This window comes from Crotalus tigris, unplaced genomic scaffold (assembly GCF_016545835.1).
Source record: "Crotalus tigris isolate CLP2741 ecotype Arizona unplaced genomic scaffold, ASM1654583v1 scf7180000017694.5664430, whole genome shotgun sequence".
Classification (NCBI taxonomy): domain Eukaryota; kingdom Metazoa; phylum Chordata; class Lepidosauria; order Squamata; family Viperidae; genus Crotalus; species Crotalus tigris.
Window position 1 is genome coordinate 3723996 of NW_024096572.1, and position 24893 is coordinate 3748888.

The 24893-nt window shown below is 38.1% G+C and overlaps 1 protein-coding gene across 6 annotated transcripts in view; it reads right to left on the bottom strand.

Moving 5' to 3' along the window:
• The window catches only part of GTDC1 (glycosyltransferase like domain containing 1), a 269468-nt gene that overhangs the window by 181053 nt on the left and 63522 nt on the right, over positions 1 to 24893 (bottom strand). For 5 of the 6 annotated variants that reach the window (XM_039338239.1, XM_039338236.1, XM_039338242.1 and 2 more), the window contains exon 2: positions 4035 to 4245. In XM_039338239.1, coding sequence (XP_039194173.1) covers positions 4035 to 4213 — 179 coding nt within the window. In that variant the 5' untranslated portion in view covers positions 4214 to 4245. Of the gene's footprint in view, positions 1 to 4034; positions 4246 to 24893 lie in introns of those variants that run through there. The other variant, XM_039338241.1, reaches the window with a different exon arrangement.

The window sequence follows — 24893 nt, forward strand, 5'->3', positions numbered from 1 at the left end:
TGGATGGAGAGACAGTGCCTACGGGGTGAGACAACATGGAGTCTTCCATCCTAGTTGAGCAGTCTCAGGGAATCTGAGACAAAGCTCTGGCAGGCAAGCCGTTGGCGGGAGCGAGATTGGAACAAGTAACAAGACTGTTCCCCTGACCACCTGACCAGCAAAAAATTATCTCTGGGCTTCGGTCACGGCAATTGAGTCAGATGCCGAAGGCACATTTGGGGCCACTCTCTGGGCTCTGCCCAGAGGCCTTAGGTGGCAAGTCAAGGTGCACCAAAAAAAGGCCCGAATGAAGGGCGCAGAAGGCCTGAGATGAGGCCTGGCAGAGGCAATGTGAATTTAAAATGGTGGCTTTAAAACAATATGGTGGCCTGATAATTGGGCCTAGTCAGTTAATTATTGGCTGTAAAGAATGTTACAGTTGATAAGGCCTAATGGTAGTCGCTGTGCAGGGCTAGAATGGTTTCTCAGCTGTGCTGAAATTAATGGCCTGAAGGTCTGATGGAAACGCCCTGTAATGTGTTGAGGCCTTCAGTTAATTATTTGGCTAATGGAACTGCAAGGCTGACCATGTAGCGCGCCCAAAATGGTGGCCGTGGCAAATTCTTTCAGAGGCTGCGCTGAGTCCAGAATCTTAGGGAAAATTTTTTGGGGAAATTAACCTGCTTTTGCGAGAGAATCACTAATTAGGGAATATAAATTTTAAAGGCAAGGAGAATCCAACAATGGTATCTGACCTGCTAATTGAATTGAAGATCTCTAAATCTGAGAGCCAACCTTGATACATCTTCAAGAGCTTGAGACCAAGTCAAGACTGGATCTCCTAGCAAGAGGGGGCATGTCAAGTTTGGTTACTTGGTCTCAAGAGCAGGCAGACAGTGAAAACCCATTGGTGGATTCTCCATCTCCTGTACTGGAGAATATGACTTTCTGCTTTGCTTTCTTTCTTTGTATGCTAACTATAAGGGACAGGATGACAATTTATTGTGAATATGTGGTGTTATTTTCTCTGTATTGGTTTTATAGGTTTTTCATATGGTCAGCAACTAATCAATAACATTTATTGTTGTCGTTGCATGCATCCTGTAAGAGGAACAAAATTCAGCATTGACTTAGAAAGATAATAGTGGAACTTTGCATGAACTGAAGAGACATAATTCAACTTTGCAACAGATAGTCCTGTTTTGCAAAGCATGTTGTTTCCTAGATTTAGGGGAAAATAAAATAACCTCGCCCATTGGACTGTTTCATGCAAGGGAAGGGATACAAAAGGAATAAATTATAACTTACAATAACTTAGCATCTGAGTTTTCCTTCTACTTCCCAATTTATTATTCTTTTTGTGTCACGTCTTTCCATGCTGCAACTATAAAGCTAGGAAACAAATATGGGAGTCTTCATCTGAAAACTATGTAAAGTATGTTCTAATAAATAAATTTCAAAAATCAATACATCAGTGGTTCTCAACCTTTTTAATGCCGCGACCTCCAACCGGTCGTAAGTCGAGGACTACTCAACCGGTCGTAAGTCAAGGACTACTCAACTGGTGCAGCACTATTTGCAGAATGGGACTTTTGGCGGGCTCAGCCTGGACAATTCCTATTGGCTTTTGAAAGCCAATAGAATTAGACTCTATTCAAGAGAGTCTATTCTATTGGCTTTCAAAAGCCAATAGAATAAAAGGGAGTAGCACAGCTAAGGAAAAGAGGGAAAAAATGGCGGACTGCGTTGTTTGGCGACCCCCATGAAATGGTCGTTCAACCCCAAATAGGGTCCTGACCCACAGGTTGAGAACCACCGCAATACATACATAGGTAGGCCTGGTTATTTAAAGGAAGAGTCGAAAATGATAACTCTTCAAGCTAAATTGAACTCAGTAGAGGCAAAAGCCAAAATTCTGTGATAAAATGAGTCTATTTCCTGGGTCTCAAATCTTCCAAGCAACGTACATGAAAAGCACAAAGAATTATCCACAGCACCAGCCGATGGAATTTTGCTGCTTGAGAAGGACTAAATGTAGAGTAGCTGATCACACTTAATAGATTAATTTCATTCAACATCAGCACAGAGACAGCTTCTTCCACCACAAGGGCAACGCATTACTTTAGGCAGAACCAATTAAGCAGCATGGCAGATATAACTTTGTCCTCCAAATGTTTTGCTACTACACTCATTTTGATCCAGTATCTGCTATCTGAAAACTACTATCTAATTCTGCCTAATATGAGAAGCTCAACAACAACAACTTTATTGTCACTTTGAATATATACCAATCAGCATACATCAAAATGAAATTTCATTGCATACAGCTCTCAAAAGATCACCACCTCCAATATACACTCCTTGTTCGTGGCCAGCTCAAGTTTCAGATCATCCATTTTAGTCTCTAGGGAGCGAATGATGGCAAACAGGACAGATGGAATCAGAGCTCCATGTGGATTAGCCCTCAAATTAGCTTGTATTCCTGCACAACCTCGCCTCCTTCCCTTTTTCTGATCCTGTCTCTTCCACCTTTTCCTTAAAGAGGCCTTGCTTCTTTTTGCCCCTGGAGCATGCTGCCGCCACCACCAACTCCTCCAAAAGCCTCTCTCCCTTCCTCTGGGCCTGCCGACAGCCTCATCCAGTTCCTTCGCTCCATAAGCCCCGGGACCTCTCCTGCTCCGCCTCCTTTGGAAACAGCCCTGATTTGCAGTAGAATCTGTCGCTGGACCAGCAGTCAGACCCTGCTGCTGGCAGAACAATTTCAAACAGAACCAATGACTTTTGACAGTCTCACCAACAATTCCGAAACAGCTAGAAACTCGCCATGCCAGCAAAGATTGTTGGTCGTATGTTACCTTAGTTCCACCATGTTGCTCAAACACATTAAAACCTTTCCGATCATGTGGCCTATATTCCTTATATCCCTCCGCAAACTTTTCACCTTCAAGAGCCAATGCAGCCGCAGCCGATCCAGGCGCCGCCATTTTAGAACTCTACCTTCCCAATTCAAGTAATAGACTAATAGATTGTTTTATCTTAGCCCTGAGTTCATTAACACTGAATTGTTTTGAGCTAACATAGTATTAAGATTTTACTGGGGCAGGTTGTTTGAACATAAAAGCCAAACAGAGGTTTTTTGAGGGATAGGGATACTTCAAATCTATTCTAATCTGGCTTTAGACCCAATGTTATGTTCCAAATAGAATTGGTAGGTGGAATCTGGTTGGTTAGAAGGAACTCCATCACATTTCCTTTTGCTTTCTGACCTCTTTTGATAGAAGTCTTTAAGTCTTCATTGTTAGAAAGTGAGCTAACTTATCTATAAAGATTATCTTTAGAGGTCCATCTGTGTATCCTAACACCAATATATTTAGCAGGGTCATGGGAGACACTATTTTGGATGGATGGACCTCGATCTAGTGTCCCTCCTGTCTTCTCTTCACAGCCTTTGCAGGATAGCAAAATCTTTCTATTTCTAGAAAGGCATTTCATTTAATTAAAATTGACCAGTGCAAACACTATGCCCTTGATAAAAGATTAACTTCAAAATGCATTGGGTCAACAATAAAACATGTTTTACTGGCATATGGGAATCCTCCCTTTTGGTTCTCTCGATATATTGCCTGACCTTATACTGCTTGTTATGTCTCAGAGAAAAGTGATTTCTTTGATGGCAAGGTAGATGTTGAAGACTAAATGGAATTCCACGGCTTGGAAAAAACAAATCTGTTACTAAGCCCATGGCTGGCTTAGGAATTCTGGGAGCTGAAGTCCACAAGTCATAAAAGGGCCATGGTTCCCACCCCTGCCCTAAGATCAAAACCATCAGTCATCTCGGCTCAAAAGTTTTTGTATTTTATCCACAACCCTACTGTGAAATGTTCTTCAATCAGATATCTGAACACTGAATTGAAGACATTCTTGGAACTACTGGGCATTTCAATCTTTTAGCCAGGATACTGTCTCTAGGTGACCTCAGAAACTACTGAATTGTGTTACGCCTCAATCTGAAACTCTACATTTAGCATTGGTAAGGTGTTCATAGCTCTCTTTACCTGTAATCAGCACTGGCTGGTACATTCTGCATAAAGTACACAGCTGCAGTCCTTGCCCTCCAATGCCATTTCTTCGCTGGAAGAGTAAAAAGGACGCATTCTCCTATTTCTTCTTGAAGAAGGTCCATGAGCTGCTTATGTGAACCTCCATAAAAAGCTTCAATTAGCAGAACGCTCATTCTCTTACGCGTTTTCCGAGTTGTTGGAGAGTCTTAAAAATAAAATACATAAATTCAAATCAATATTAGTAAAAAAAAAGCTTAGATGATAATTAGTTCATTTTTAAAGGTGTCATACAGGATCATGATAAAAGCAGAAATACATGGCAAGAATTCAGGCAGGGAGCTCAGTTTAAAGGGATTCAATCTTTTTGTTTCATTAATAAGTTTAATTTTAAAAAGACTAATTAAAACTGCAAGCAAGGCAAAAAGGAGAATATCTATTAATCAAAGTCAGATCTCATTAAAATTTAGGGTACAGTTAATAATTTGGTCATATGTGCAATGTGCTTGAAACTGCCTAGGCTTTAACTTTGTCTCAGTGTTTCCCATTTATATATACATACAGTCAGTTCTCGACTAATGACCATTCATTTAGTGGCCATTATGGGTTATGATGGCACTGAAAAAAAGTGACTTATGACTTGTCCTCCCATTTACAATTATTGCAGTGTCCCTGGGTCATGTGATCAAAATTCAGCCACTTGGCAACCGGCATGCATTTATGACAGCTGCATCATTCTGGGGTCACATGATTGTCACTTGCAACTTTCCCAGCTGGCTTCCAATAAATAAAGTCAATGGGCAAAGCCAGATTCCCCTAATGGCCACATGATTCACTTAATGACAGTGGTGATTCATTTAACAACCATGGCAAAAAAGTTTCACTTAATTACCACCTCATTTAGCAACAAAAGTTCCAGTCCCAGTTGTGGTCATAAGTTCGAAGACTCTCTCTCTCTCTCTCTCTCTCTCTCTCTCTCTCTCTCTCTCTCTCTCTCTCTTTCTCTCTCTTTCTCTCTCTCTCTCTCTGTTGTATGTATACATACTGAGAATAAGAGAGAGTGGTATCCTTGTAGAAAATACGGTTTATTAGTTTTTTATAGATTTTGCTCTCTGGAAGGCATCACATAAATCTAATGTTTAAAGTACAATTCAATCAAAATAAGTTTTCATACTGAGTTCAATAAAAGAAACTGATTTAAAGGAACTATGACAGAACAACATAAGGGTCTGGCATATTAATTTATCCGTAGAACATCTGCCCCTAAAGTTAGAGACAACCAAAAGTATTTTTCTCCCAGCAGATCATTACTACACTACTATATATGGCTGGAAGTAAACAATATTATACATTAAGGAAGCTGTTCACACTTCTACTCAAAGAAAACTAGAAAACTAAGTTAGAAACAAACATTAGGCAATTAAATATAAAGTTCCAAAATAACAAGAGGAGGAGGAAAGAGGACAACATAAGGCCACTGCTTTACGGATTATGTCAATATGCTCTACATGGGGCTGCTCTTAACTATCCTTCAAAGAACTTCAAGTGGTCCAAAATGTAGTCACATGAGTCATTATGGGCATATCATAATAATAATAATAATAATATTAAAGTTGGAAGGGACCTTGGAGGTCATCTAGTCCAACCCCCTGCTCGGGCAGGAAACCCTACACCATTTTGGACAAATGGCTGTCCAGTCTCTTCTTAAAAACTTCCAGTGTTGGAGCATTTACTGCTTCTGGAGGCAAGCTGTTCCACTGATTAATTGTTCTCACTGTCAGGAAGTTTCTCCTTAGTTCTAGGTTGCTTCTCTCCTTGATTAGTTTCCACCCGTTGCTTCTTGTCCTGCCTTCAGGTGCTTTGGAAAATAGCTTAATTCCCTCTTCTTTATGGCAGCCCCTGAGATATTGGAATACTGCTATCATGTCCCCCCTTGTCCTTCTCTTCGTTAAACTAGACATACCCAATTCTCGCAACCGTTCCTTATATGTTTTAGCCTCCAGTCCCCTAATCATCTTTGTTGCTCTTCTCTGTACTCTTTCTAGAGTCTCAACATCTTTTTTACATCGTGGTGACCAAAACTGGATGCAATATTCCAAGTGTGGCCTTACCAAGGCATTGAAGAGTGGTATTAATACTTCACGTGATCTTGATTCTATCCCTCTGTTAATGCAGCCTAGCACTGTGTTGGCCTTTTTGGCAGCTGCCGCACACTGCTGGCTCATATTTAACTGATTGTCTACTAGGACTCCGAGGTCCCTCTCACAGTTACTACTATTGAGCATGGTGCCACCTATGCTGTACTTGTGCATTTGGTTTTTCTTGCCTAAATGTAGAACCTTGCTTTTTTCACCATTGAATTTCATTTTGTTAGTTAGTGCCCAGTGTTCAAGTCTGTCCAGATCCTTCTGTACCTGAAGCCTGTCTTCTGGAGTGTTGGCTATTCCTGCCAGCTTGGTGTCATCTGCAAATTTGATGAGTTCCCCATCTATCCCTTCATCCAAATCGTTGATGAAGATGTTGAAGAGTACTGGGCCCAGAACAGAGCCCTGGGGCACCCCACTACACACTTCCCTCCATATAGATGCAGTTCCATTGAGGACCACTCGCTGAGTACGGCCGGTCAGCCAGCTACGGATCCATCTGGTGGTGGTTCTGTCTACCCCACATTTTTCTATCTTGTCAAGTAGTAGGTTGTGATCTACTTTATCAAATGCCTTACTGAAGTCCAAGTAAATTATGTCCACAGCATTCCTCTGATCCACTAATTTTGTCACTTGGTCAAAGAATGCAATAAGATTTGTCTGGCATGATCTATTTTTGACAAACCCATGTTGGCTTTTAGTAATGACTTTGTTTGCCTCTAGGTGTTCGTTGATTCATTGTTTGATTATCTTTTCCAGGATCTTCCCAGGTATTGAGGTCAGGCTAATAGGTCTGTAATTTCCTGGATCCATTTTTTTTCCTTTTTTGAGGATGGGAACTACATCAGCTCTTTTCCAGTCCTCTGGTAGTTCCCCTGTGTTCCAGGATCTTTGAAAAATATAGTTCAGTGGCTCCGATATCACATCTGCCAGTTCCTTGAGAACTCTGGGGTGTAATCCATCTGTTCCTGGCGATTTGAACTCATCTAGGCTGGACAGGTGCTCCCTAACCATTTTCTTGCCTATCTTAACTTGTGTTTCTGTTTTGTTTTTTATGGCACTATTTTTGATAGGTTGGTCTGTTTTTTCCCTTTGTGTAAAGACAGATGCAAAAAATGAGTTAAATAGTTCTGCTTTCTCCCTGTTGCTTGTCACCTTCTTGCCACTTCCACCCACTAATGGACCAATCATTTCCTTCACTTTTTTCTTGTTTTTTACATGTTGAAAGAAGCTTTTTTTGTTATTTTTGACTTTGGTCGCAAGCCTTAGTTCATTTTGAGCCTTGGCTTTCTTCACTTCATCTTTGCAGGCTCGGGCTATTTGCTGATATTCTGACTTAGTTATGTTCCCCTCTTTCCACTTTCTATACTTGTCCTTTTTATCTTTCAATTTGTCAGAGAGTTCTTTATGCAGCCATGCTGGTTTCTTTTGAGAGCTGTTATTTTTCCTCTTTGTTGGTATTGTGCTAGACTGTGCTTTTATTATCTCATTTTTCAAAATTTCCCAAGCTTCTTGAGTTGTTTTCCCCTTGAGGATTCTCATCCATGGAATCCTTCCCAAGCCCTCTCTAAGTTTATTGAAATTAGCTCTCTTGAAGTCCAAGACTCTAGTTTGACTGTGTTCTATTGGTTGTGCTTCTATAATGTTGAATTCTAATATTGCATGATCACTTCCTCCCAGGGTTCCTATGGCTTCAACACCGTCTATCATTTCATCTCTGTTAGTGAGAATTAGATCCAAAATGGCTAATCCCCTAGTTCCCTTCTCTACTTTTTGGGAGACAAAGTTGTCTGCTAGGTTTGCCAGGAACCTGTTTGATCTTCCACTTGGTGCGGAGTTTGTCTCCCAGTTGATGTCAGGGTAGTTAAAGTCCCCCATTACTATGTGTCCATATAATACTTTTGCCACATAAGCTACCATAATTATCTGTAGGCTTCAAGGTGCAATTCAAATTGTTAGTTGTCATCTATGAAACTCTTCATGATACAAGACCTCGTTACCTGAGAGATCAACCTATAGTGTCTGCACATCCAGTATGATTTGATAGAGTTTTCACGCTTCATATCCACCTATTAAACAATGCCATCTGATGAGATCCAGCAAATGTGCCTTCTTGCTATGGCATCTGCCCTCTGAACAGCAGGCTCCCAGAGATCCAAAAGAGCCCACTCCTGCTCTCTTTTAGATGAGCCTCCCTTTAGATGAGGTCCCTTCCCTTCAGCTTGATTTAGAGCAGTGGCTCCCAACCTTTTCTATACCCCGCGCCCCTAGAACGCTTCTGATATATTCTCGCACCCCATACAAAAGTTCAAAATAATGGCAACTAATTATGCATATACACTATAATTTTGAAAAACCAAGTTTTTGCACCCCCTGGTATATCATCTCGTACCCCCAGGGGGTGCAAACATCCCCAGTTGAGAACCCTAGTTTAGAGCTACCCACAATTGTATGTAGGTATTGCCAGATATCTATGCTGCAAAGGGGTTCATGGGTAAGCGTAGGCTGCAGATAGCTGCAGACAGGCCAACGTGCAGACCTCTCAAATCCCAACTGCGGATTGTGTGGAGGTACACATCCTACGGGTTGTGTAGAGGCTGATTTGTTAATCCAACTTCCTGTTGTGTGCCTTGTTGTTTGAGCGCCCGCTAGCCAGAATGTTACATTTGCACAAATATAAATGTAACATCTATGCAACCATCCCCAAATGACAGATGCGTACATTCCCTGACCTGCAGCAATAAAGAAGTCTAATCCAGGCTTAAGTGTTGAGCTAAGATACAGTGTGGAACCATGGTGGGATGGTTCCGTTCTTACTGTATCTCTGTTTGGACGTCTCTTGTCCTTTCCCTTTTTATGATTTTGATTATTGTACAGATTTTTTTATATTAAGTTCAAAATTGTTCTGAATGTGCAACTTACAAATGTGATTAATAGATAAATGATAGCTATAGATGGAAGATGAATGGAAAGACAGACACATGCACACACACAGAGATACACTTTGGTGATGAACTGCATCAGCTCTCCCTACTTTAGATGCATTTTCCTAAAAAGACACTGTTACTTTTAAAAAAAAAATGAATAAACAAATCACAATCTTGTCAATTTGCACAGACCAACCATTCTCAGTGTTTTGGAAGGGTAAAAGAGAGAACGATGTATACTGCTTTGAGTTCCTTGAAGAAAATGCAGATTGAAACATACCCACTACATAAATTTAAATCCACATTGTGCAGGATTAATGAAATAAAAATAAAGAGTTTGGTATAAAATAGTCAATTCTAGTCAAAACTACCACCAAGTGCAACAGAGGTTCCACATTCACGAACTACTCCTAGTACAGACATGCAAAAGCTTAAGTAGGTCCTCCCAATTTTGAAGAAGAACATTCCAAAGGCTTCACACTCTGTGGCCAACTATCTTTAGAATGCCACCTCAGCTACAAATTACGCTGTTATGGAACTATGTTTTAAAAGGCAAGCTCAAGATCAGATGCCTGTTCTTACAATCTTAGGCATGGCTAATCATAAAAGAGGATAGAAGTCCATTTCCTCATTCCATTCCCAGTCCATATCAATTCTCAGGAGTAATATAAACCCACACAGATTAGTCTTGTATTTTTTCCACAGTGATCTTGATTGTTATATTTTTTTGAAAACCACACTGTTAAGCAGTTAAGTAATAAATATTTTACTAGCAATAAATGGCACAAGGATTAAAAAAAATATGTAAAAATCATGTCAGCCCTTTGGTTTCTACCTTTTGCTATCAACACACACCATCATAAATTATTCTTGCTTTCTTATTTTACTTCCTTTGACCTAGCCAAGTTAAGGTAAATATACACCATGCAGTCCTTTGAGATCTGGAAAAGCCACTGATGATAAATGGCTTGAGAACATTTACCCTATCAGATGGAATGCAAAGCTCAATTGGGTATAAATCATTTCAGGTATTTTAGCCATTTCAAAGAAAACAACAAGTACTAGAACAACGTTGCCATTTTCTCATTACAAGACTTCATCTCTCAAGGGTGTCTCTTTGGAACCAATAATTCTGCATGATGCACTAATGGTTTGATTCCATTCTCAGGAGTACATCACCATGTAGCTTGACAAATTCACCGATCTACATTACATCATAGTTGTTTTTCCCCCCCAGGATGCATGTTACTAAGAACTATGATGCTCAAACAGATGTGAGAAACTCAGTAAACAACAAAAACATAACAGTATTTTGATAAATGAAAGCAGTTTGCTTTTAATTCCAGCTCCTCAAAAATGACTCCTATTTCAGATTAGGAAATCTTCAGTCAGCATTACCATCTCTCCTGTCTTGTTACTGAGAAGACGGGAAATGTTGGTGAAAACACACAACTGGCCAATATTTCAGGCAAAATCAAGTTTACAACATTCTAGAGATAAAACAAAATCCCCCCCCCCAAATAACCCCATTGCAAAATAGACAGTTCTAATTTTAAGTAACTGCATATATATAATTATTTCACTGGTAGCATCCAGAATGCCTTCATTTAAATTTCCTGCAACAAATTTGATCATTTAATTAAAAAAAAAATCTTGAAGTTTTATAAAAGATTAAATTCAACATGTAGATTCAAAATGTCTACACGTTGCTGAAATATGTAAATAGCAGCAAATATTAATTAGAATCTCCAACTTGCAAGAACTTCAAAAGTAATAATAACTCTTTTATGTTTTAAAAGTTAGGGATAAAAAAACAAACAAACGTAACACCCTCATTCAGTTTCTCAGGAGTTTATTAAAGAAGATACGCTTGTGCTTTTAGAAGTACGTTTTCATGGATGGCTGTACAGATGTCAACCTAGCTTTGACAAATCAGCAGGCAATGTTGACAAAAAGGGCAATGAAAGAGACATGTCAAATTTCAAAGTTCTTCTGATAAAATAATTTAGCAATCATCCAAACCTCAGAGTATTCAATATTTAAACACTTAAATATTTAAATGCATATTTATTCACTACAGAGTTCTTTAGTTATAGGAAACAGAATATATAATTTCCACAATGGTTAAAAGCCTTCACATAAGAAACTTGTTCTACCATGAAATCTACGACATGCTCAGCTCAATAACTTTAGTCCCTGACTAAAGGAAATTTAGGCATGTAACATTTGGATCACATTACAACCTTTGTTGATTGAAACACACATTGCCATGCTAGGAAAGAAAGGGGAGAATCAGAAGCAAAATTCCGTAACTATGATCATATCAGAATGGCAACTTATGGCATTAATATGGTCACATTTGTCTACTTGTATTTCTCCAATGCCTTCCTTAACCAGTACATTTTAAACAAAATGTGATTATTACAAAATAAATTAAAATGTGATGGAGAGGAGAGGGAGAACAAGTCATTTAATAACCACTAAAATAATTTCATATAGCGATGCTTATATTCTGGAAAACATAGTTAATAAAAATAAATGCCTCAACTGCATCTTTAAAAAAATTATATGAAATACTATTTATAAAAGTAAAACCCCTATTGTTTTATATACAAAGATAAACATAATATACACTTTAGGTGGTTGGATTAAATAGGAGAAGGAACCCATTTTTTGAGGAGGTATTGAAATTCTTTTTATGTTCACATTACATGCAAATTGCTGCTAACATGTATTTTATCAGTATTTCTGAACAGTTTCCGGTGTTCACAATATACGTGACTGAACAAGCGAACTATCTGTTTGATTTCATGCCCTCATTACTTAGATATTCAATGTCTTGGGTCTGAATAAAATAACAAAACAGGCTTCCTAATTATACCTGTGACTAGGGAGAGAAGCATGGAAAAGTCACAAAGTTGCAGTAGAAAAATGCATATTCAAATCTTGCCCATTTTTTGTACAGACTGAGAAAAGCCCGTTTGAACCCCTAAGAGATTTTTCCATAGTAGTTACTTTAGAGTATTCTTCCACTATTCCTTTGCCATTGGATGTGTTGGTTGGAGATGACTGGAAATCACCTGAAAGCCATCAAGTTTGGTTACTACTGATAATTGTCTTCATTTAATGGGATGCAGTCTGACAAGGTGAGTTGCAGCAGCAGGATCACACTGCAAAAATACATGGCAAAGTATAAAGAACTGGTCTCTGAAATGAATGTTTTGAACTAAGGAATCTCATGTCTGAAAGAATGCTAGAGTGGACACTGTTGGACAAAATAAAACAGGTGTAATTCAATTATATGGCAGCCTCACTAATCCTCTAATTATCTTGGAGATGGCAGAGTCTATCAGTTTGTAGAAAAGCAGCACAGAAATAATTCACCTTAAATCATTAATATAATTTCTGCCCCCCTTACTTCAGGCCTCCTTTAAACTCCTATGGACTTTAATTTCAACATATCTGAAGGGCACCAGTTTGGGGACAGTTATTCTATACAGAGCCCCTGCCCTCATACCTTGGACTCATCCTTTAAACAAATAAAAACTTAGGTTGAAGGAAGTAACTTCACCTTGTAGCTCAATCTAAACCAAAAATCAGCCTTGAATCAAGGAACTCTCTATCTGTCTTATGTCATTACAGAATGCCCGAATCAGATAAACTTTAGCAGGACTGAAATTCATCAAGTATTCAATGCACCCATCAACTGAAGAACAGACGGCACATTTGTAAACAGTGCTGAGGAAAGCAATAGTAATGCTGCATTAAACGTTCCTATGAGCTGTTCTCTGAAAAGGAATGTCAGATACGTACATACATACCAAAATACGTACATACATACCATAAAAGGAATTATTTACTCATGGTAAAATGTATTCACATTCTTTTCCTTTCACTTTGAAGCCAGAACCTATCATCCAAATGAGTAGCCATCGCTCAAATCAATTGACAACATAAATTCAATCTTTGTCTCCCTTTCTTTTCTGTGTTTGTGCCTTCCCTATCAACTTTGTTTCTCACTTATTTAAGATAGTGAGGTTTTTTTTTCTGTTTACACTACAGTATGTACTATACAGAGCATGTATTGCTTGAAAACCTTGAAAACCTTGAAATATAGTATTTAGAACCTTTAAATACAGTATTTTGAAATGCTTTCTAAATGCTTTCTAAAAAAACACAGGTTCTTAAATTATTTCCCTTTATTAGTATTTTTTATCGAAAATTTGCATGCAAAATATTGGTAAGGATGTGTTTCTCTCCTATTACATAGTCACTAATTTAAAATAGGAAACTTCTGCAATTCATATTATCATGTTATTTTGGGGAGATTTATATGGAATCAGGTTACCAAAAGAGTTCATATCTGAATATGAGCCCAACTAAGCTAAGTTTAATGTGTGCTTTGATTTACAAGTTTTGTTTTCCTCCCAGTATAAAGGAATATAGGTAGTTGAATAGTTGCATTCAAAAATTTATTTTAAAACTGCATTCTAAAGAATGTCACATAACAAAAAATGATAGGAGAAACACTGAACATGTTCACAGCTTGCATATTTTCAAGACAGAAAACTCTTAATTGTATGAATACGGTGGATTTTATAAGATAAACACAATACTGAAGATAACACATCCACACACATTTTATACAATGATAAAGAAGCCATGTGATTTTTGAAAACACAAATATATTCAATTGTTGAATGACAAACTGAAAATTGATATTTATGACATTAAAAAATCTCCCAGAGACAATTAATCCATAAAATACTTTCAGCACAAGCCTTTTGGAGTTTTACATATTTAAACAGTGATATGCTTCAAAATCTTTGGAATGGAAGGAACAATGGTATAAATCCTTAAAGGAAGATTATTAATTCACATGCAGAATAGCTACATCATAAACCTGTATAGCTCAGCTTCTTCTTTTTTAACTATGCATATACCAACAGTCTTCATATTGGAACTGGAATTTACTAAACAACGTAATCATTACTCCATTGTTTCATAATAGCAATCCTGGCAGACGCAGTTGCTTTTGTAAATTCAGGGTTACTTGGGTTGTTAAGCGAGGACCTCATTTAATGAAATAGTCAGATCATATTATCCTGTCAGGATTCAAAATCGAACACGATATTCATTTGAATAGCATAGCTTGATGTCATGTAGTTCTGCATTTCTTATGTCCAATATTAATATTAATTATTTAGTATAAAATAAAGCATAAGTGGTTAAATTCCAAGTTTCCAAAGCCCGCTTACAATGCTGATGGAATAATACTCTGGATATCGCTCAGAATAAGCCTGCCTCTCAAAGAATCTTGTTTTCAAGTCATAAGAGTGTAAGATTATCAATTTCTATGATCTCAGCAGCTCACATTAGATTTAACTGGATGAAAGAGGTTTGATTAAAAATAGTGTTACATCTCCCATTACCACACCTATTAGTTCCCTAACCACCCTGAGATATTTTAAACATGACAGGAGAAGATGTTATTAGTAACTACTTCCCTATTATAGAAAAAGAATCAGCCTAGTTATAATAGCCTCATATTCATTTTGGAACCAACTATTGCATTTTGCAATATTTCCACTAGATCTTAACATCTGCCCAATTAAGATATTGCTAATTATTGTTATAAAGAGGGCACGATCCAAGAACGCTCAATTGATTTAAATTAAAGAATATAATACATACAACAAATTATCTATACTAAAATCAATAAAACTGAACTCTCAACCTAATCCTGTGTACAATTACCTCAAAGAAAGCCCTTCTTGATAAAGTATGACTACTTCTATGGGAATAGGCCCGGTTAAATGAAGGCCAAGGGTACAGAAGCTATAACTCTAGGTTAATTAAACCTTGTATTAAAATACACAAATTCTACTTTTTATCTTCAGAAACCCCACAAGAAGTGTGCTAATTTGAATTGGCTGACTTTTTGAAATAAAATATTTCAAAAGAAATAAAACAATTCCTGTGTTATCATTTTAACTATTTATGCTAATCAAATTTGAAAGATCACCATAACAGTTTCTAAAGCATTCTTTTTTTTCTTTGAAAAAATAGTTTAGGTTGCTGTGGTTGGCAGAGATATGATAAACAGCTGTAGACCTATCACAACTTGCCCCAAAGCCTTTAGCATTCCAGAATATTACAAGCTGATTGACCATGACTTTATAGTCAATGCTAGTAGCTACGAGTGCCACGCAGACAACAGCTTGCCTTGTTTATGAATGTAATATTGGCAGTATTTGATGTTGTCCTATGCACAAGCAACAGAGGAAAGGCCAAAAACAACTTAGGCAATACTGCTAATTTATTAAAACCAGTTTGTTAATTTGGATATCTAGCAATATATTCCAGCAACACATAAACAATACACATTCAACAAAAATTCTTTTGCTCTAGTTAACATTATTGACCCCCCCCCCCCCCGATTTAACATGTAATAATCTCTCTGGATGCCTATTTGCATTCTTGGACAATTAAAGAAGAACAAAAAAGCCTCAAGAATTTCACCAATCCTAACAAAGGCAGTTGTTAGAACTAAAATGCCTCCAGTTAGCAATCTGCAAAGTAGATCAATAGTTCCTAACCTCTACACCCGGACTCCTTTTAGAATGGATTTTGACCTCTAGGCACTGAAAACTTTCACTATTACTTTCTGGCAATGTTCTATTAAGAATTAACCCTAACTGGTACTCAGCACTGAGGAACTGATTCCAACTTCTGTTTTTGTGTGAGAAAAAAAGTATTACTAGGCCAAAAGCAGAGACAGAGAATGCTGTTCTCTGTGAGAATAATTCCACAATGTGCCTCTAGCAGTACTTTTCATACACACAGTGTATTTCCCAGATCTACCTAATTCCATGGTATGGTAAATTAGACATCACTCCACTCTGAGAGAACCATTTCCCTCATGTTTGCTGCTTCAGGAATCTTTAAAAAAAAATACTAATATTAAAGATCATCCCAGGGCTTCAGGTTCTACTAAAAATTCCACCTGAGTCGAACCCCTTATGTGCAGCTACATTACATGTTATACATTAGTAATACAATGTTATTAATATGAACAAAATGAACTGTACAATACTGATCTATCAACAGCAAACACTGCAAACACAAATAAAATCCAAATTTTGTGAGGATAAAAACACTTTGTGTAAAGTTATAAAATAACTTTCAAATAAATGTTGAGAAGCTGGGTTTACTAAATAAGTTTCACCAAAAAAACCCTGATTTTCATTCTTTATATATTTATGGAATACAATTATATAACACTGTTCTATATACAACATTATAAAAAAAGCTTACAATAATTAAATAACATTATATGAATGTGTGTGTGTATGTATAAAATAAATTCACAATAACTAAATAGCAACATAATAGCAATGAAACTCTCCCCTTGCCTTTGTCAATCACTTTTAATAGGGTTAACTCAAAATTTTAACATTTCAATTTATATATCGCTTTATATGTCAATGTTTTATTTTATAATCTCTCTTTCAGGGAGATGGGTGGTATAAAAATTTGAAATATAAATAAATAATATAAATATAAATAATCAAACACAGCACTGTGTCAAAGTACATTCAATTTATAAACCAACATATTCTTAATACATTCCATTTGTACAAATGATGTAAACAAAGCTTACATGTACTGTATTGATAAACTGTGAGTAAAAATGATAACATTAGAACTGGTCAGTCATGACCTTGAGAAGCAACCTAACAGAGAAAAGAGACATGCCAAAATGCTTTGGCACGTGAATCTTCCAATAAAGCTATTTCCTGTGGTAAAGAACTCTGATTATGCACCATCGTTCACTGCTTCCTAGTTGGGAAAAAAAGGACAATAATCCCCTTCATAAAAACATGAGTAGTCCTTTGAATTTGCCACTCTCCGATCTGATTTGATATATTTCTACATATAGCATTGTGTTATGTCTTAGCAATATGGCATGGAAAATTTAACATAATTTTTAAAATGCATTACCTTATACTAGTCAAATAAATATTTATACATAATTTTAATATATCAAGCTGTAAATAACAATTTCTTGAAAAGTCTATTTACAATCACTAAAAAGAAGAGACACACAAAGCTGAATCTGCTAAAGCATTCTCCTGTGCATTAGCCCATCCTAGATGCCTGCTTCTGGACGATCAATGCAGAGTCTGCTATGCATTTTTGGTTATTTACAAACAGAGCTGACATGTTGCTGACCCCTGTAATATTTGCCAGGTGCCTTGCAGCATCTCATAATGACCACTGGCACTAATATATCCAAAACAGTTATAAAATACAAACCTAACAGAACAGTACTGTCACAGTATGGTATGATGAGACAGAATGTCCAAAGGGATTTAGGGAATTAAAGGGATTTAATTCAAGGGATTTAGTGATTATTAAACATGGGATTATTTAAAAATTTACCTATAATTCATCTAAAAATAAAATACTTTTCATTTTAAGTCCAAGATCCAAAGTGTGATCTTTTGAGTTAGGAAGCAATAAACCAAAGGCACATGCTGATGCACATGGAAGTGTTATTCAAGGTTACACATAAATAATTTCAGTTGATTAATACAAGATTACTTTTCAGTCTGCATAATGTGCATATAATAAAAATAATAAATTAGATCCATATTTAGAAGCAGGCAATGAAGGGACTGGACTTTCTTTTCCAACATGCTACTGTCTGTCTGCTCACCAAAGGAATCTCCATCTGATTTTAGAGGATCCGTTTCCCCTTTCAGTTTTGAACACCATAACTTGCCTTATTCCCAGCATGTACTATTATGTGGAGAAGCTGGCAGGAAAGTCCTGCTATTCATTTGTGTGGATTTAAATCTGGATCCATCGAAGACAAAGTAAGAAATACTATCTCTTTTTAAGCAATCATTATGTACCACAACAGGCACAATATCTGCAAAACAGCAAGAAAAACACTTCTTCTAAGATGATAGTGATACTTGAAGTAGTATCACTAATAGTAAACTATTAGTATTTAAATTGTAATATAACAACTTTATTGTTCATTGCATTGAATATTGTTATTGTAGAAAATTAGTAAAACAGAGTCTTCAAAAAATTTTCAGAAGTGGTATCTGACATCAGCACTTCTAATTAAAGTTTGCTGTGTGATTAATGATACTATACTAAACATTTTCATTAAGTAAATAATATATAATTTATCAAAAGTGCTGTCTTATAGCCAGATAGATATAAACCATAGATGAATTTCAGGCAAATATTTTGCCTATATTCATTGCTAAGATCAGAGTAAATAATGAGAATTTTAGAAATTATGGGAAACACTTGTATTGCTAAATCAGCCCTTGAAAACAGACTATATCCTGTGTAGTTGGTTTAAACTTGAATGTTATTCTCATTGCAAATAGCAAATATGAGTATTCAAATTGTTATTTTATACATATATGAAGTTCATGTTAAACCATGGGTACAAAAAGTAATCCTGACCTTCAAAAAAAAGTGATAGAAGCTGGGGGACTGGGGCTGGAGAGAACATGTTCAATGCTAGCACAGCAAGTTCTTATTATACAGAGGAGCCAACATAACGGGAGATTTTTCACATTTTCCAATTGTTCCCACTGAATGAGATGTGCTAATATTTACAACAACAAGATCATGCCTACTAGCATGTTTTGTAGGAATGAAGAATTGAATAATTCTCTTCCTCTGAAGAGGAAGGAAGGAAGGAAGGAAGGAAGGAAGGAAGGAAGGAAGGAAGGAAGGAAGGAAGGAATTTTACTGCTCTCTAAATGTGAGATAATGTTTGCTTTTTCTCAATACACAATTCATAATACATATTTTCAAAATGAGAATAAAGAAAAAGTGGAAGGTAAATAATTTGGGCCAGCAAAAAGAAGAGCACAGCTTACATAGGGATGCCTGCATTATTAAGTTTGTGGTTGTAATGTGGTATCTGATTGAACAATCAGGCATTAGTTTTAGAAACGATTGGTTTATATATTGGGTATATCTCACATGAGAGCAAGTTTACTATAAGTTAAGTCATCAGGCTAAAAACAGGGAGACCATAACTTCTAATCCTGTCTTGGGAACAAAGCCAGTGGATTATCTTGGGCCAGTCAGTTTCTCTCAGCCCTAGGAAGGAGGTACAAACTGCTTCTGAAAAATGTTGCCAAGAAAACTGCAAGGACTGTCCAGGTAGAATTTGAGAACCAGACACGATAGAACAGAAGAAAAAAAAAATAACTCAGAGACTCAGACATAACCATTTGATATGTCTTTGACAGACCTTAAGTTGTTAACTTATTACCCCAAAGCACTTCATCCTAACAGTAGTGTTTTGGCAGTATGAAAACCTGACGCGCAGGACTTAGGTACAGAAAAATGTCTTGTTTTATCTTTGTTATCCAAGAAGGAATTTGTATTATTGTTAAGGTTATGGAAAAACATTGATCCACTGTTGCACTTTAAACATAAAACAGCATCTTCTAAATGAAATATTTCTTACAGTATATTGCTGTTCCTGAATAGGAAAAATGTGCAACAGATTTAAAAATGTCCACATAGATTTTAACTAATTAGCTATGAACCACTTCATTTTCAAATGAACAAATAGGACATTTTTGTTGCATTCTTTAACTATTATAGTATGTTTTTACTCTTCATTGTTTTATAATAGTTTATCTAGACAAAAACATGAAGGAATATTGCATCCATTATATAAAAAAAACTCACATTATCCCTTTGAGATAGGCAACTGTTAAATACTTCTTCATGAAAACAATTAAGGGTAATTAATAACTTTTAAAATCTAAAAACTGCCAAGCAACCATTATTCTTAACTTTCTCCATCACGCTAACAAATATTGGACTCTTCTGGGGAAAAAATATTTGTTGCTTGGTTGAAGGAAAATTATAAATATTATTAAAAAACTAAATTACAGACCAATAAGTCACATACCTTGAGTGTATAAAATTTTCCATCCCTGCTGTCATGTGATCAAAATTTGGGCTCTTGGCAACCAGCAATGCAATTGTCATTTGTTAACCATCCTTCTAGTTCTAATAAGCAAACTCAATAGGAGAGGCCAGATTTGTTTAACAATCACAACAAAAAAGGCCATAAAATAGGGCATGGTTCACTTATTAATCACACTGCTTAGCAAAGGATGTTCTGGTTCAAGTTGTGGCTGTAAGTCAAATACTCCAGTACCTTTTTTAGTTCTTTTAACAGTGCCCAATACACTTCACAATAACAATTCTTCAATAATCAAGCATGGTAGATAGCATAATAATAACGTACAAGAAAAAGAGGGGAGGAAAGACAAGGAAATAATAATTTCCAGCAACCTCATCACTGATCGATGTTTTCAGTGAAAATCTTCCTTTTCATTCTTTTATTTTCACTACCAGCCCTTTACAGATAGTCTACATATGACCACAGCTGAGCCCAAAGTTTCCATTGCTAAGCAAGACAGCTGTTGTTAAATGAGTTTTGCCCCATTTTATGACCTTTCTTGCCACAGTTGTGAATCACTGCAGTCATTAAGTTAGTAACATGGCTGTTAACTGAATCTGGCTTCCCACTGACTTTACTTGTCAGAAGTTTGCAAAAGGTGATCACATGACACAAGGACAGTGCAACCATCATAAATATAAGCCAATTGTCAAGCCTCCAAATTTTGGTGGGAGGCTGCAATGGTCGCAAGTTTGAAAAACGGGCATAAGGCACTTTTTTAGTGCTGCTGCTACTTTGAACAGTCACTAAATGAATGATTGTAAGTCGAGGACTACCTGAATTTGTCTGCCTTTCAGGCTCTTGAGTTATTAAGACTATTTCTTTCAGTATACTATACTCTTAAAAATAAACCTTATCACATCTTTATGGTTGAACTGACTTGGTTTCTACTTATCTTTCAAAACAACCCAAACAGGCCAAGATTCCATAACAGAGTATGTGCTGTGAATCTGCTATGGCCCTCATTCAGTCACTAGCAATTCCTGGTAACAAGTGTGGAAAGAATTTGGAAAGAATTTAGTCTGCGTTTCTGGAGAACTGTGGCCAGTCAAGAATGGACCATTTTAGACTAAATGGGCTAGTGCAGGGGTCGCTAACCTGTGGACCGTGGACCGGTAGTGGGTTGTGGCATGCTGGCCGCCAGGCCATGGGACAGGCTGGCCAGTGCGTGCACATGTGCATGCGCACCCCCTCACTTGTGCTAGTGCTGTGGCTGCGGGGTGCAAAAACAGGATGCCGCACCACGGGGCACAAAAACGGGATGTCACTGTGCCTCAAGGAGCAAAAATGGGCTGCTGCCACACTTTGGGGCATGAAAATGGGATGATGCCCCACCGCGTGACACAAAAACGGGCCACCACTGCACTGCAAGGTGTAAAAATGGACGATGACGTGCCATGGGGTGCAGAAAAGGGCCACCGCCAAACTGCAGGATGCAAAAACAGGGTGGCACCATGCCACAAAGCACAAAAATGGGTCACCACCATACTGCAAGGTGCAAAAACGGCTGCCGCTGCGCCTTGGGGTGCAGAAACAAGGTGCTGTGCCATGCAAAAACAGGGTAGGGCTAGTATCACATGGCTGCTAGCCTCACCCCATTTGCGGCATGCACTTGCTCATGACCCCGTGCACACGCACATGGAGGCAAGCATGTAAAATGCTTCCTCCTCCCTTTTCCTCCAGTCTGCCAACCAAGAAAGGTTGGTGACCTCTGGGCTAGTGGACAAAACATAAGGCAGCATATTTTCTTTTTCATTATATTTGCTTGGACACTGACTTTTATTATAGCTATTGGAATGAACCCTGTGATGACCCAAGGCACAGCACAGAGGCAATGCAGTCAGATGGCAATTCAAACTGCCCTTTAATTGCTCCCAATTTTCCCCAAATGCTCCCACATTTCTGGCAAACCTCCAAACAAAAAAAACACACACACACCTCTCTGGCTGCAAGTAGTTTCACATACACTCTGAGTAGGAGAGGAATTTACTCAAGGCCACGGAGATAAGAATGACACATTCATCATAAATCTAACAAACCTGTATTCTGTGTGAATACACGCTTGCCTGAGCAGTTTCAAAAGGGGAAGCCAAAATACAGTCCGAGATCTATAAACATCCAAGCAACGTTGTCAGCCAGCCCAAGGGTGAGAATAAGAGATCAGCAACAACACACACAAAACTCCAAGGAATCAGCGTTTGTTCCCAACAAAAGCCTCTCCCCACAGCGTCTCCTTAAATCTCATTCTCCAGGTGTGCCTTGTGGAGAGGGGCAGGACGCTCCCCTCCTTAGTAGTTGAGCCTGCCTGTGTTGTTCCCTCCTTCTCTCCACTCTCTGTGCTCTAGGGTCAGGTGGGGGTGGCCCTTGCTCATCGCCTGAACTCTGTCTCTCCCGTTCCTTCTGTCCTACTCCTGAAGGGCCCTGGCCTTCCTCGGCCTGCTCTTCCCCACATTCCTCTGAAACCACAGACACCTCTCTCTTGACCTCCATAGGGTCCCGTTCCAGCTCATTTTCCTCCACAGATTCAGGCTCTGATGGAAGCATGAAAACCCACAGACTACTTACAAGACAATTTAAAGCAGATTTGACTGAATTCGCAACATAACTACGAGTATTGTCCAATATAAAAATGTATACCCAAATGTTTCAGTCGCACTCTATCTTGCTAAATTTCATTTTAATATAATCAAGATAGACTTTTAACATTTGCTGAGAAACCTCTTATCGGCAAGGCTGCCAAACTCAAGAAACAAGAACCCCTTGGCTTTCTGGAAAGATCCTTGTTGCCAGTAGGGTAATGTAATAGAACCTGTCAAAGCAATTCTCCAGTTCAACTTATACCCAGCGTAATTAAGGTGAAGTGGCTCTGAGTCTCAGGCTTCCCCCTTTCCTGGGCTGAGGTGTCTCTTTTTCAGCAGCTCAGGTTTCTCCTTGGATTTCCCAGGCTTTATTAGACATTTCATCCTAACCTTTCCCAGAGATAGATTCATCCAGAAATGCCCCCAGAATTGGAAGTGTCTTGGCGACGTTTCGACGAAGCCCCATTCGTCATCTTCAGGCTGGTGTTTTCAGCTTCGTGCTTTGAGCAGCAATGTGTGGTCTTAGCTGTTTCTTCCTTTTAACTGCCAGTGGGGGTATGAACTGATTGGGTGGGAGCTTGGCTGTGTTCTGATTGGGTGGAGGTGTGTTCTGAATGGTTAGGGGCTTGGCTGTGCTCTGATTGGCTGGGGAGTGTTCTGTTTGGTTGTGCTCAGGTTAGTCTGAGTTGCAGAGGGGTTTGAGATTTTGGGCTGCCTTCTTATTTTTTGGCTTCGCGTTCGTGGTCGTGCTTCTTCTTCATGGAGGGTGTCAGTTTGCTTTATGTATGGATTGGAGGGGTTTAAAGTGGCTAATGATGCAGCTGTGGTCTGGCTTCTGGTTTGTGGTCGTGCCTCGTCATCAGTGTGGCTTTGGGTTTGTTTTTTGTGTGGATGTGTGTTGGTGACCTCCTGTGTGGTTTTTGTGAGTGTGGGTCTGGTATCATTTTTTGTGTTAGGGAGTCGTTTGTCAATAAGGGCGGGTTTCCAAATGGCTGGTAGGCGGGAGGTATCATCTCGCTTGTTCATGCTGTGTGGGCGTTTTTCTATCTCGATGGCTTCTCTGATTATTCTGTTATTAAAATGTTCACTTTTGGCAATGGTTCTGGTATTTTTAAAGTCAATTTCATGTCCTGTGGCTTTAAGGTGTTGGACCAGGGAAGATGTTGGTTCCTCTTTTTTGACTGAGTTCTTATGTTCTTCAATGCGTGCACTTATTCTTCTGTTGGTTTGTCCGATGTATGTGGTGGGACAAGTGGTGCATGGGATTTCGTATACTCCTTGATTTTCTAATTCAATTTTATCTTTGGGGTTTCTAAGGATGGTGGATATTTTTCTGTTTGTGCAGAATGCTGTTTTGATGTTGTGTTTATGGAGGATCTTACTGATTCTGTCTGTGGTGCCTTTTATGTATGGGAGGAGGGCTTTGCCATTTTCTTGTTCTTTGTCTTGGATTTTAGTGGGGTTTCTTTTTGGATTAGGTTTGTAATCTTAGAAGAAAACACACACAAACCGCTATCTGCACGCTCTCTCACACCACCACCCAGCACAGATCAACTCTGTAGCCAAGACACTCATCTCCAGAACAAAACGCTTAGCTGACGAACAACACCTAAAACCCGAACTATACACTCTCACCAATGTACTAACATCCAATGGATTCCATAGAAATAAGATTACAAACCTAATCCAAAAAGAAACCCCCACTAAAATCCAAGACAAAGAACAAGAAAACGGCAAAGCCCTCCTCCCATACATAAAAGGCACCACAGACAGAATCAGTAAGATCCTCCATAAACACAACATCAAAACAGCATTCTGCACAAACAGAAAAATATCCACCATCCTTAGAAACCCCAAAGATAAAATTGAATTAGAAAATCAAGGAGTATACGAAATCCCATGCACCACTTGTCCCACCACATACATCGGACAAACCAACAGAAGAATAAGTGCACGCATTGAAGAACATAAGAACTCAGTCAAAAAAGAGGAACCAACATCTTCCCTGGTCCAACACCTTAAAGCCACAGGACATGAAATTGACTTTAAAAATACCAGAACCATTGCCAAAAGTGAACATTTTAATAACAGAATAATCAGAGAAGCCATCGAGATAGAAAAACGCCCACACAGCATGAACAAGCGAGATGATACCTCCCGCCTACCAGCCATTTGGAAACCCG